Raw genomic sequence first — 13468 nt, 5'->3', positions numbered from 1 at the left:
CACTGATCTGAAAGAGCCCTCTGGAGATGAGAGAGAGAAGAGTGTGTGTGTGTGTGTGTGTGTGTGTGAGATATGGGGGAGGGGGTGCTGCATGGCCTCATTTTCCTCCAGTCATTACTGCTGCTCGGGGCGTGATGCAAGTGTTTCTCCCTCCCTTTGAAGGTGTGTGTGTGTGTGTGTGTGTGTGTGTGTGTGTGTGTGTGTGTGTGTGTGTGTGTGTGTGTGTGTGTGTGTGTGTGTGTGTGTGTGTGTGTGTGTGTGTGTGTGTGTGTGTGTGTGTGTGTGTGTGTGTGTGTATGCTCATGCACACATGTGAGGAGTGTGTTTGTATGTGTGTGGTGTGCTGATGGGCATAGCTGCCATGGGCTTGCCACTGATGTTATGTGCGGCGGAGGCTTTGAAGATGTCGCTTTCTGCACCACCCTTCCCTCTGTGTATGCGTGTGTACACTGTTTACAATGTTTTGTTATGCCACACCTCACTTTTTCCACAGTTCTCCCTCTCTTCTCTAGTTTCTGTCTCCCAGTCCCCACAGTGATTTACCCATTCCCACTGTTCACCTCCTCTTTTTTCTCTTCTCTCCTCTCTCTCCACAGTGATTTCTCTCTCATTCCCTCTGTTCAACTCTTCTCTTCTCTCTCCACAATGATTTCTCTCATTCCCACAGTTCACCTTTTCTCTTCTCTCTCCTCTCTCTTCTCTCCTCTCTCTCCTCAGTGATCTCCCCATCTCTCTCATTCCCACAGTTGACTGGCTGCTGTTTCTCTCCTCCTGTCTGGTCTGTGAGCTCCGTAATGGATCATTTGGGGCATCTGACTGCTCTGTGGCGTCTCTGCCTGACGGCCTGATTCACTCAGATCGTCTCCATCTCCGCCGATTGCTCTATTTCTCCTCCTATCTGCTGTGTGTCCTTTTCATTTTCAATTACTTTCTTTTCCCCCCCAACTCTGCTCCAAATCACTTTCTTTCCTTGTTGCATTTGTTTGTCTATTTCTTTAGTTGCATTTGTTTGTCTATTTCTCTTTCTCTCTCCATCTCCCTCTCCCTCCCCCTCTCTCTTTCTTTCTTTCTTTCTTTCTTTCTCTCTCTCTCTCCCTTTGTCTTTCTCCCTCTCACTCTCCCTCTCTCCCTCCTCCTCCTCCCCCCCCCCACTTCTCTGAAGCAATCTGTCCATCAGTGAGCAATGTTCCCGCTCCTCCATGCCCTCGACAGGATGCGCAGAGTGCCGCCTCACTCCTCCTAAGTGGGGGCGCATTAACATTTGAGCATGATGCCCATTGAACTTCCTTTACTCTGGCTGATAAACGGCCGAGGAGGGGGGAGAACGGGGCTGGTTTACAGGGCTATTAGTGCCAGTGGCCGCCTCGCTGCGGTCTTAATGTGCAGCCTCCACTTAAGGGGAAGACACTGCACAATGATATTTCAGCCCAGCAAATGTCAGGGCAGTTTTGGGTCACGCAGAAAACAACACGGCTTGCTTTCTCACCCGTTTGGATGCGACGCATCTCACAGATTTGTGTGTGACGAAGACTATATCTGTTTGTATTTTATGTCGATGCTGAAAGACAGGCGGAGAGATATTTCATAAGGAGCCTTTGATAGGGGCCTTCATGTCTGATGGTGTCCATAGCGTGATGGTGATGGGGGACTTCAGATGAGGTCCTGGTCCCCATCTCAGATGATGATGATGATGATGGGGAGGGGTGTCTACAGGTGTGGAGGCTGAGGGAAGTTTTGGGGTGTGTGGACTGAAGGCTGGGTGTTAAGGCGGAGAGAAGGAGCAGTTTGAGCTCCTGAGTTAAGTGGGCCACACGGGTCCCTGCGGTGAGCAGCTGAGCGCTTTTCTGGGGCAGGAACGGTGATGACGTGTGGCTCCCCGTCCCGAATTGGGAACGAGCGAACGGGCAAATGAGAGAGAGAGAGAGAGAGAGAAACAGAGAGAGCGCAAGTCAGTGCCCACCGTCATTTGGTCGCATACCCGGGCCCGAGGATGTGGCGTAGCCGCCACCGCTAGTGAGCAGGTCTTCTGGAAGGTGCCGAGGTCCTCCGCCTTCAGGGCGGTCTTCAGGAAGTCGTCAGGTGCTCTGCGTTCGTCCGGCCTGACATGGTGGGGTGTCAAGGAAACCACTCCCTGCCCATTTGAGAACTTGCTCTGTAAGTATGGTTGAGTTTAGGCAGTAAGTTGATCAGGAGGATCGGTGGTACCCAGAGGCACTTTTTTGGTCTGTGGGTGTGTTTGTCTGTGTGTGTGTGTGTGTGGTGTTCCCTTCAGCAGCTGGCAGCAGGGAGTGTGTTGTGAAGAGTGGACGTTGCCTTGGCGCGAGGCGTTCGCAGATAACGATTTTTCTCGCCGTTGTCAGCCAGAGCAGCTGGCTCTCCGTATTTTTTTTCTTTTTTTTTGCAGGTCGGAGGGAGAGGGAGCGAGAGAGAGAGGCACAGTGTTGGGAGGCAGGGAGCTATTTAAAGATCGCGCAAACTCGGCCAGATGCTCCCATTTCCGCCTTGCGTAATTGAATGAGCTTCCAGTGCATGATGGTCTCCCTTAATGTGCCATGCGCATTCAAAAGTATATATATACTGTAATATATAGTTTAACTAGGTCTTCTCTATTTAGGACGTTCCAACTGCAGACAGTTCTTAGGTTTTACTTTTGAAGTTTCAGACTTTGTCTTTTCTCTTCAGGTTTCAAAAGTAGAACGCGGAATTCGGAGCAGTGACTGCTGCACTGTCCCTGGACCCCTGTTCTTGGCCGTAGGGGTGTACACACTACACGTTTGAGCCTGTCTCCTCACACAACACCATTGTGTGCACTTGTGTAAAGCTGTTCTTGGACATAATTATGTACACGTATGAACCTGTCACTTCAGACAATGCCATTGTGTGCACACAACGCCATTGTGTGGGTGTCTTGTGTTTTGTGGCAGTCACCTGATTTACAGTGTCTTGTCTGATTTATTTTTGCAAATTGTAGCATTTCTTCGGCATGGTCTGCCAGCTGTCCAGGATGTTTGTTTTTTTCTGAGGTATTTTATTGGGGTTTTTCACTGCGGACGGTTGTTCTCCATGGCACCAAGGTAGTGCACAGAAACGTCCAGAAACTAAACAAGAACAGCTTTGTGGGGCATTAAATTGCACAGAGGAGAAGAAAATGACCAAAGCCTCTTTCACCACGCCGTTGAAATAAACTCTAGCTTGATCTCTTTGGAACAGGATGTCTTTTTTGCTGTTGCTGCTGTTGTTGTTGTTGCTGCCCATTTGATTGTACTCACTGAGAGCCCTTTGCAGATTGCTGGCCATAGAGTCTTTGCTGGAGGTTTGCTTATAGACTTACTGTCAGGACGGCTAGAACATGTCCTGCTCACACACTGCTCCGAATGTGACAGGCCTTTAGTTAACAAGCTGGCCGGTGACTTGGGCGCTCAGCTGTGCGCAGTGTGCAGTGGAGCAGTGGACTGATTCAACATGCATGGAACACCTCGGATGGTATTAATCGTGTGTGTGTGTGTGTGTGTGTGTGTGTGTGTGTGTGTGTGTGTGTGTGTGTGTGTGTGTGTGTGTGTGTGTGTGTGTGTGTGTGTGTGTGTGTGTGTGTGTGTGTGTGTGTGTGTGTGTGTGTGTGTGTGTGTGTGTGTGTGTGTGTGTGTGTGTGTGTGTGTGTGTGTGTGTGTGTGTGTGTGTGTGTGTGTGTGTGTGTGTGTGTGTGTGTGTGTGTGTGTGTGTGTGTGTGTGTGTGCGCGCTCTTGCAGGCGCTCAGCTAGAAATGAGCCCAGTGGTGTTTGAAGAGTTAAACGCTGTGACAGGAACTAGGCCATTTACATCCCCTTTTCACGCCTGCCATCCCAAGAGAAACTGGTAGGCTGTGTGTGTGTGTGTCCAGCCTGTCAGCAGTGAACTGAGTGTTATTGATACACAACAGTGTATGTGTGTGTGTGTGTGTGTGAGGGTTAATGTATAAGCACTCTCTGTGCGGTATAGAGCTGTAGCCCTATGTAGAATAGATTCCCCTGGGCCCTGACCCCACTCTGCATATGGAGCTCCTGTTATTTTCGCCATTAGCAAACAGTGTAAGACACAAGTGAGGAACTTGGTCATGCATTTGTGTACATGCAACACACACACACACACACACACACACACAAACACATTTGTGTGTGTGTGATAGTCACTGTGCTGACAGGCTTTTAAGTGTGAAGAATCATGTCATCTGGAGCATACACTGACATCTGCTGCTTGTCATATGTCTGTGTGTGTGTGTGTGTGTGTGTGTGTGTGTGTGTGTGTGTGTGTGTGTGTGTGTTTATTTATGTATTCTCATCATCTCCCACCTCCACACCTAGTGTGTGTGTGTGAGCTCTGCAGCACCAGTGTAGACTAGAGCTCTTCACTGTCCTTTATGGCTGAATGGTTGATGTGGTTCCTCTCGCTACTGTTCCTGTTCCTACTGTGAACTTCCTTCCCGCACACACACACACACACATGTGCGCACACACACACACACGCACGCACACACACACAAACACTTCACACACACAAATCTCAGCTCTCTCTGATCGGAAGCAGAATGAGTGTGTGATCATGTTCTTGTTTGCCGTGTGTGTGTGTGTGTGAAAGGGTCTTAGTCAGGGTTTATTTTGCCTTGTTTCTGTTTTCTGCTGGGTTGCCACACTGATGCAAGAGGCAGCCCGTGACATCATGGCAGATTGATCGATCGCCGCATCGATCGCTGACATCACCGACGGCTCGCCGTGGAAACGCAGCTGCCAGAGTGAAGAGGTCAGAGTTCAGGAGAGAGGACTCACTCAACGCTCTGAAACTGTCGACGGCTAACTCCACTCCGAACCCACTGAACTCGGTGACGCTTAAAGCACAGCAAGAGCTCCAGGCACTGAACGGCCGGTAATCCTCAGCAAAGGAGGCATTGTGAAAGTTTGTGAGGTGGCAGGCTGTGGAGCCGGATGACATGGCAGTTTGGAGCTTTCCCTGATGAACATGAACTGCTGCTAAAATGCAAGCTACTTTTGTTGACATATTCTTTTTTTTGCAAATGTGATTCTCAGTTATTCACAAGTGTCATTGTCCAGCACTGCAAACGTGTTTGGGCATGCATGGACATGAGCATTCTCATAATTCAACTTCCAACCAAGGAAGTTCAAGACTTAAGTTTGCCAAGATCCCACCAGTGATGATTAAGTGTGTATGCGTGTGTGTGTGTTTAGCTGTGCTGCTAAGCGGCATTATGAATGTCCTGGCCCTTAGCTTTCTGAGCGGCTGCACACACAGTCAGTCTGCTCTGTCCAGAGTCCACTACTCTCTTCTGTGCCTGTTGTCCTGCTCCGACTGTTAAGGTTTAAGCCGCTGGTCATGGTTAAGACTTCCGGACTTCCGCTTTTCCTGTTTCTGCTGACGGTCAAGTTGTGGTCAGGAACGCTGCTCTCTATACTGCTGGAGGGGGGGAGGGGGGGGGGGACGGATAGCCTGTCCGTCATGCTGGTCAGCTTGCTTTCTGCTGACCCTGCGGTCATCCTCACTCCATTACACCCCAAACAGATCAGCCTCAAAGCCACAGTCACACGGCCTCAGTTTCACTGCACAGCAGCCTGTGTGCTCCTCAGCCCACTGCAGTAGTGATTCACCTCCACTGACCGGGGGAGATGTAGCAGCGGATGTGTTTATTTATCAGCGCGTGTGTGTGTTTGTGTTTGTGTGTGTGTGTTTATGCCGCGCAGGGTGATGGTGATTTCGTATCAGGGCTTGTTTAGTGTGTGGAGCGGAACTAGCCGAGGCTTTGACGTCATGTTCTGAGGCATATGTGTGTGATGCTCAGTGTCTCTGTTTACCGTAGGGGGCTTGAGTCACCATTCTCTTCACACCTGCCTGTGTTGAGTGGGAGCACAGTGTCCCTTGGCTGTCTCCCTGCAGACTGCAGTGCAGTGCAGTGTAGTGTAGTGTAGTGCAGTGCAGTGTAGTGTAGTGTGGTGTATTGAGGAGTGATATTTGCAGTAGAATCCTCTGGAGGGACGGCTGCTCCCAGTAGTATGCCTCTCTGTAGGACTTGTCTTACTTTACCACAGCCACACCTCCTCTCCTCTCTCCTCTCCCCTCCTCTCCTGCGTCGGCCCCTACCTTCTCTCCATTTTCCTCTCTCTCTCTTCTCCATATCTTTCTCTCCCTCCCCCTCCCTGGCGTTCTGTCTATCTCTTCTCCATCTCTCTCTCTCTCCCTGGCATTCTGTCCATCTCTTCTCCATCTCTTTCTCTCCTTCCCCCTCCTTGGCATTCTGTGTATTTCGTCTCCTCCTCCATCTCTCCCTCACTGGTGTTCTATATATCTCTTCTCCTCCATCTCTCTCTCTTTCTCCCTAGCATTCTGTGCATCTCCTCTCCTCCATCTCACTCTCTCCCTGGCATTCCTCCTCTCTCTCTCCCTCCCTGGCACTCTGTCTCCCTCCTCCTCCTCCCTCTCTCACCACAGTCCCTCCCAGCTGTTCCAGCTCTCCTGTGTGAGGGGGCTAATAGCACAGCTCGTGAGTGAGATTTATGCGTGTGGTTAGCAGTGCGCAGCGTTTCGGGATAATTCTGGTGGCGGAAACCCCAACTATGCCTGGCGCGCCGGGCAGCACTCTGCCAGCGCTCTGCCAGCCTAACATGGGCACGGACAGCCCGAGCGTTGGCTAACCCTTGAGGGCACAACTCCCAGCGTGGCCGGATTCCTGGGTTCCACGTGTGTGTGTGTGCACTGTAAGGTGTCAAAAGGTCAAAAGAACGTCAGGTACAGTGGGCGGACCACACCAGAGGGTCATGACCTATTTTTCAGAGCGCCATAGATTAGATTACTTAGAGATTCCAAAGAGACCGCGTATGTGTGTGTGTGTGTGTGAGTGTGTGTGTGTGTGTGTGGATGTCTTGCCTCAGATGTCCCATCCTTTTGTCTGGCCTGAATCTATATGTAGGTATGTGCGCTAACAGAAATGTACGCACACGGCACACGCACAGCTTGTCCTTCACTGTCCCTGGGAGAGAGAAAAAAAAGATGCAGTGATGGCAGATCTGCTCGAGTTAGCGGCGCTAAAATAAGCTGCTAACGCCTTCACACACTGTTCCCAAGGTTCAGCGCTGTCCTTCTGACTGTGCCGCTCCTTCACAGAATCGGGTTTTTTCTCTTTCTTTACTGTCTTTCTTCCTCTTTTTCTTTCTTTATATCTTCCTTCCTTTGTTTCTTTCTCTCTCTCTCTCTCTCTCTCTCTCTCTTTGTACTTGACTTAGTGACGTCTCTTTCAAGGCCTCTGCCCAGGATGCAATCCTTCTTGCTTGATTCCATACACCTCTGTTCTCATGGGATTCTTCCTATAGACTAGAGTTTTAATCAAAGAACCCTCCCTAAAATCTGGAGGATGGACATCGGGGCTGTGTGTGGGAATTCAACCCACGAATCTTGGAATTGTTTTGAGCATTCTTTGGTTGCTACCTATTCAACCAACATCGTCAGCCTTTAAGAGACCTGCCATGATTGTTATTGGACGAGAATGAGTTGTGGGGAGTTTGAATGTTTTCAGCATTGCCTGCATTGTGTGAAGGATCAGCATTGGATATATCACTGTCTGTCTACCAAAGCAGAATAAGTGTTCTCTACTCCCTACTGCTGCACACCCCTTCTCTCTGCCTCCTGTCCTCCACATCTGCCTGCCGCTGTCCTCCACCATTTCAAACTCTCCCCTAAGGCCTCCGAGTGGAGTTCAAGGCCAGTCGCCAGTCCAGGTCAGTTAATGTGCTGTATTGGTAGGCCGTTCAACACACAGGTATAGTCTCTAGTGCCAAAGCATGTAGGTGAAGAAAAACCTGAACCTGAAAACAGAAGCCTGAACAAAAAAAGATAAGACTGCTAAAACTCCCTCGTGTGCCTGTGTGCATGTGTGTGCCTGTGTGTGTGTGTGTGTGTGTGTGTGTGTGTGTGTGTGCTCCCATGCATGCACCCACTCTGAGCTGTGATTAGGAGTTGAGGAGGAGCTGTCGCTCTGGCGTGTCTCCGTGGCCGATCGATCCCTGCAGGGCCCACAGACAGGTTCACTAGCACTCCTCTCTCTCTCTCTCTCTCTCTCTCTCTCTCTCTCTCTGCCTCCAGCGCCATCGATCGCATCTCTCTGCCTCTACCTCTCCCTCCATCTATCACTCTCTGTCCTCCTCTCGGTCTTGCTCTCTACATTTACAGTATATTACCTCTCTGTTAGCTCTCTCTCCACTCTCTACTCTATCCTTGTGCCCCTGTTTCGATCTCTCTCTGCACTCTCTCTCTCTCTCTCTCTCTCTCTCCCCCTCTCTCCCTCTGTCCAAGTCTATTATAACTTGGCACATCATCGCTGTCAGTCTGTTAATCATCTCATTTTCTCTGTAATTTCCAGCTCAGTTTGTCCAGGAATTCTCTGTACCCAGGCAACTCCACAGATCATACACACTCACTCATCATCATACACACTCACTCAGCATACACACTCACTCATCATACACACACACACACTCATCATGAGTTTGCTGCGCTGCCTCACTCGAGTAGGAGTTTCTTTTTCAATTAGGGCAGGGCAGGGCGTGGAGCTGGAGCACTTCAAACAGGTGCACACAAGGCTGAGCCGTCTGATGGGGTCGCTGCATAAATGCATTTCAAGTGTGGCCTACCCACCTGACCGAGTGTGTGGGGGTGGGGGCGGCGGGGTTGTTCAGTTGAGTGTGTGTGTGTGTGTGTGTGTGTGTGTATGTATGTGAGTTCACAGATGGGTTCATTAGGCCCCTTAGTCATGATTTATGTGTGTGTGTGTGTGTGTGTGAGTAGACTGACTGAATGTGTTGTTTTCTCCTCTGACAGGTTGGCGTGATCAAGGAAGACGTGGCATATTCAGTGTGCAGCTGGACAAACACAGACACACCCAGACACACACACGCGCACACACACACGCACACACATGCACACACATGCACACACACACTCACATATTGACAAAGAAGACCAATGCATCGCTGGGGACCTCCATCTCACAAGGCCAATGACCTTCAACAGTGTAAGCCCACACTATCACAAGTGTAAGCCCACACTATCACACACACACACACACACACACACACACACACACACACACACAAAGCCCTTTTCCACCAACAGAAAACCAGGTCTGTTTCCGTTCACCATTTGAGCCATTCGGAGCATTTCGACTAAACAAAAACGGACCAGATAGACGTGTTGTTCTACCGTTCAGGGGGGAGAAGGCTAAAAGCGTGAGTTTCCCCCTCTGCATTGAGTGTTGCCATGAGTAAACAAAGCTAAGCAACTATCACTACACAGCAGACATTAATTAGCATTTTACACAGCTCATTTCTGCTGTCATATCATCCTCCTGTTAATGCATCTCATTAACTCTTGTTTATGCAACAGCCTCTGTTGATGACACATCCTTGGTTCCGTTCAAAACTGGCGGAAGTGCCGGTTGGATTGTTAGATAGCAACATAGTACCTAGTTTTAAAAAATGCCGAACCGGTTTGAAGAACACGTTTTCTGTTGGTCGAGAAACGCAGTGATTTTTAAATACGTTTTCATTATGAAAACTAGAACAAATAGAATGTTTCTTATAACACGATTAATCTTAAAAGGCCACTCTACACATGTCTATTTGTGCTTATGGAAAAGGCATCCAAAGAATGAAGACCTTTATTTTAGGCCATGTGGTGCAGAAGTATAGATTTCTAGGTGAACTAATCTCAGGGAACACTGGACATCTTGTGTTGATCTCTCTCTTTGTTTGTGTCTCTCTCTCTCTCTCTCTCTCCCTCTTTCTCTCTCTCTCTCAGGATTATCTTGTTGTTGCATCCCTGGCTCTGTGATGGAAAATCGTGGTGAGTGCTTTCCACATTTTGCTCTTTCTCTGTCTCTCTGTGGGTGGTTTGTGGTTTGAGAGGACAAATGGGTTATCTCGGCCTCTCACTCCAGTGTTCTATGGTGTGCAAGGACTGGCGTTTTTCACCTTGTAGAGTGAGGGGGAGAGTGAGTGGGTGGCTGATTGAACGATTGAGTGAGGTGACGAATGAGTCCATGAGTGAATGGATGGATGGAGTGTGTGAATGAATGGCTAAACAAACACCGACACGATCTGATGAATGAAAGGACAGTGACCCATCCTTCACCTTTGTGGTCAAACGCGATGTGCTCTGTCCACTGCAGCAGTGAGAGGCATAGAGGGAAATGCTTTTTTGCCATACACTGACACTCGCTCAGGCCGAATATCTGCGCAGAATACAACTCTGACTGTTTCCACATCCTGACCTTGTGCTGAGCCTTTGTCTGTCTTCGGGTCTGTTTCTCATTCTGTGTGAATGTACGCAAAGCTCCCCCAGAGACCCCCGGCAGCAAAGCTACACTTCACTTAGCAGGCAGTCTGGTGCAGAGATACTCCATCCTCCATCTCCCCCCTCCCCTCCCTTCCCTTCCCCCTCCCGCTTCTCTTCATCTTCCCTTGCTTTGCATACCTGACTCAGGGTTTCCCCCAGAAAATGTGTTAGTTAAGGTGGTGTCTGTCCAGGGGAAGGGGGCGTCGCCGTACCGTCCCCACCGCATCGCCGCCACTGCCCCTCGATGGGGGGGGGGGGGGGGGGGGGGGCGATGGGGGGCGTGCGTGCGTATCAATGGGGACGAGTCAAGACCGTTGGTTTAACTGCAGCCGAGTCACAACAACCGGAGGCAAGTGTGAGTCGAGACCGAGTCTTTCAGGAGTCAAGGCCGCATCAAGACCAACCAAAGAAAGAGATTTTCATAATTTACATCACCCAAGTATCATATAACAGTTCAATTCCCAAAGGGTAAAGTGGGGATTGTTGGCTATAGGAGCAGTCTAGCAAACACTTGTCTAAATAACTTATTTTCTGATTTACTTTAAGACAAGGTCACCTGAAGTAAAAATTTAGTAGGCTATGTCAGCATTTCATTAACGATTGGATTTCACATTCAAAGTGTGATTTAATTGTAGGCCTATCAAAAAACAATTAAACTTCATTAACACAACTTATTGACTGATCCAACAAGACAATTTACCTTAAAAGTGTAAGTTTACAACTCCAATACAGGGCCTTTTGCAAGATTGTATCTGTCAAAACCTTTGCACTGCTCAGCATAGCACCATAGGATATATTCTAAAGCCAGTCAATATTATAATTATTTATTAAAACCAAGAATATTTTTAATGGTGGATATTTTAGAATTTACCATGACATATATCAAAGATGAAACTGTGAAAATGTAACATTGCGACTGTATGGTAAAGTTAATGAATTGTGATTTAGTAGACTAAAGCTGCAATTCTTTGATTGAAGCTGCATAGCCATATTGTGCGTGCTTGTTGCTTATTAGCCCAAGGAAAGCCGGGACGTTTTTAATGCTTTTTAATTAAACGTAATTAGCAACGAGATCGTACCACATTGAACGCTAATATTGTGTCATTAGCAACCAAATCTGTCATCTGTCAAATAGGCTACAGTTGCATGTTCATCTCTGAACAAAAACATTCAGGAATTATTTCAACAAAACCGAAACGTGCGTCCCGCCGAGTTCGGGATGAAGGAAACTGACAAGAGGCTACAGTACAGTTTCAATTAGCCTGTGTAAACTTCAGACAATTTCAGTATTTTACAACACGTGAATGAATAACCGTCACAAGTTGTTGTTAGCTGTTGGCTAGACGGCACAAGTGTTTGTCACAACAAATTACGAGATGCAGGGCTGTATGCATTAGTAGACGAGCGCTCAAAAGTGTTATGCCGCTCATCCCATACATTTTGTAGATTCAACGGAGAACCATTCCTGTGAGAGTCGTCAAATCTAGCTAGGTTTATTTGTGTTAGCAGTCATTCTGAGATATGCGTAGCAGTGGCACCTGATTATCACACATAACCCATGCTGAATGAGCGCGTCGCCTGTGCGCATAGGCCCACTCGAAGTTGTTTTTTTCCCCCAATGCGTTCTACAGAGAAGGGAGACTAGCGGCCACGGTTTGAAACGACAGGGAGAATACATGTCAAATATCAGTAAAACGGCGAATATATTTATTTATTTATTGAAGACGCTAGTTAAGGCGGCAGCCCTGTTTTGTTAAGGCGGCCGCCTTAGCAGGAAAGCGCTGCGGGAAACCCTGCTGACTGAACTCACAAGTGCCGCTCACCATGACCTGAGCACGCCCGATTTAGTGAGGCAAGAGCAGTGTCATTATGCTGATTTTAATCATGCATCATTTGAACAGTGGTCAATGGATGGGTGGATGGGTGGATATTTGGATGTGTATACAGTAGTATGGATGGATTTAGATGGATAGATATTTGGATGTGGATGGACGGATGGATATTTGGATGTAGATGATGAGTGGATATGGATATGTAGATATTTGTATGGATGATGGGTGGATATTTGGATGTAAATGATATCGATGGATTGATGGGTGGATATTTGGATGTAGATACTAGATATGGATACGAAGGTATTTGGATGGATGGATACTTGGAGATAGATGATATGGATGAATTTAGATGGTTAGATATTTGGATGGATGGGTGTGGATGAATTTGGATGGATGTGGATGGATGTGCATGGATGATGGATGGCTGATTGTCAGTGCAGAAGATGAGTGTCTTACTTGCATGATGGCCATGATTGGTTCAGACAATATACTGCTGTCCATGTAGTGTGTGGGTTTCTTCAAGTCTCTCTTAAACTCGATTTGCCCAACCGGAACTTGAACAAATGGTGAAAGATAGTTTCAGTTGGAGGTATTTAATGACTCACCAAAGGCCCATCTGATGTTGGGGCTGATGCAGGTGGAACGTATTAAAGAATAGTTGACCTCAGAGAAGCTTTGCCGGTGTGAAATATAAGAGAAAAAGGCTTTAGTGCTTCTTATTTGAGCTATATTTTGTGTGTGTGTGTGTGTGTTTGGACTCTTTATCATGACCTCTTTTTAGGTTTGGAGTTATTCTTTGTTTTCACTTATATTTGTGTGTGTGGCCAGTCGGGCCTGGGTTGCATAAGTGTAGAGACTGCATTTGTGCTGGTTGGCTGGTCTGTTTGGCGGGAACTAGTTGTGGTTGGCGTGACCATTTGACCTTGAGAGCCTCCCCTGGTGTTGGAACTGGGGGTGTGTGGGTTTAGTTGAGCCTGTGTGCGGGCTATTTCAGTTTAAGGGGCCTCTGGGTTAATTACTGTGATAAAGCCCTGATGGAGGTAAGCGCTCCTTAGAGACACGCTTTGTAATTCGCTCTCAGTCCTCCGGAACATTGCATCTTCTCAGACGACTCTCATTCTGTTTCTCTCTGTCTCTCTTTATCTCTCTCTCTGTTTCTCTCTATTTCTTTCTCTCTCTCTTCTTCTCTGTCTCTGTCTCTCTATCCCGATCACTTTCTTTCTCTATCACTCTATCTCTCTCCTGTATATCTGTATCTCTTTCTC

General features: G+C 48.0%; 1 protein-coding gene across 1 annotated transcript in view; it reads left to right on the top strand.

Annotated features, from left to right (window-relative positions):
• phactr4b (phosphatase and actin regulator 4b) overlaps window positions 1–13468 on the top strand; it is a 60781-nt gene that overhangs the window by 1638 nt on the left and 45675 nt on the right. Inside the window, exons 2-3 of the mRNA XM_062539266.1 lie at window positions 8854–9046; window positions 9832–9876. Of these exons, the coding sequence (XP_062395250.1) occupies window positions 9864–9876 (13 nt within the window). The 5' untranslated portion in view covers window positions 8854–9046; window positions 9832–9863. The remainder of the gene's footprint in view (window positions 1–8853; window positions 9047–9831; window positions 9877–13468) is intronic.

The sequence above is a fragment of the Sardina pilchardus genome, chromosome 6 (genome assembly GCF_963854185.1).
Source record: "Sardina pilchardus chromosome 6, fSarPil1.1, whole genome shotgun sequence".
Classification (NCBI taxonomy): Eukaryota; Metazoa; Chordata; class Actinopteri; order Clupeiformes; family Clupeidae; genus Sardina; species Sardina pilchardus.
The sequence above is the reverse complement of the archived record's forward strand: the minus strand, read 5'-3'. Positions and strand labels throughout refer to the sequence as shown.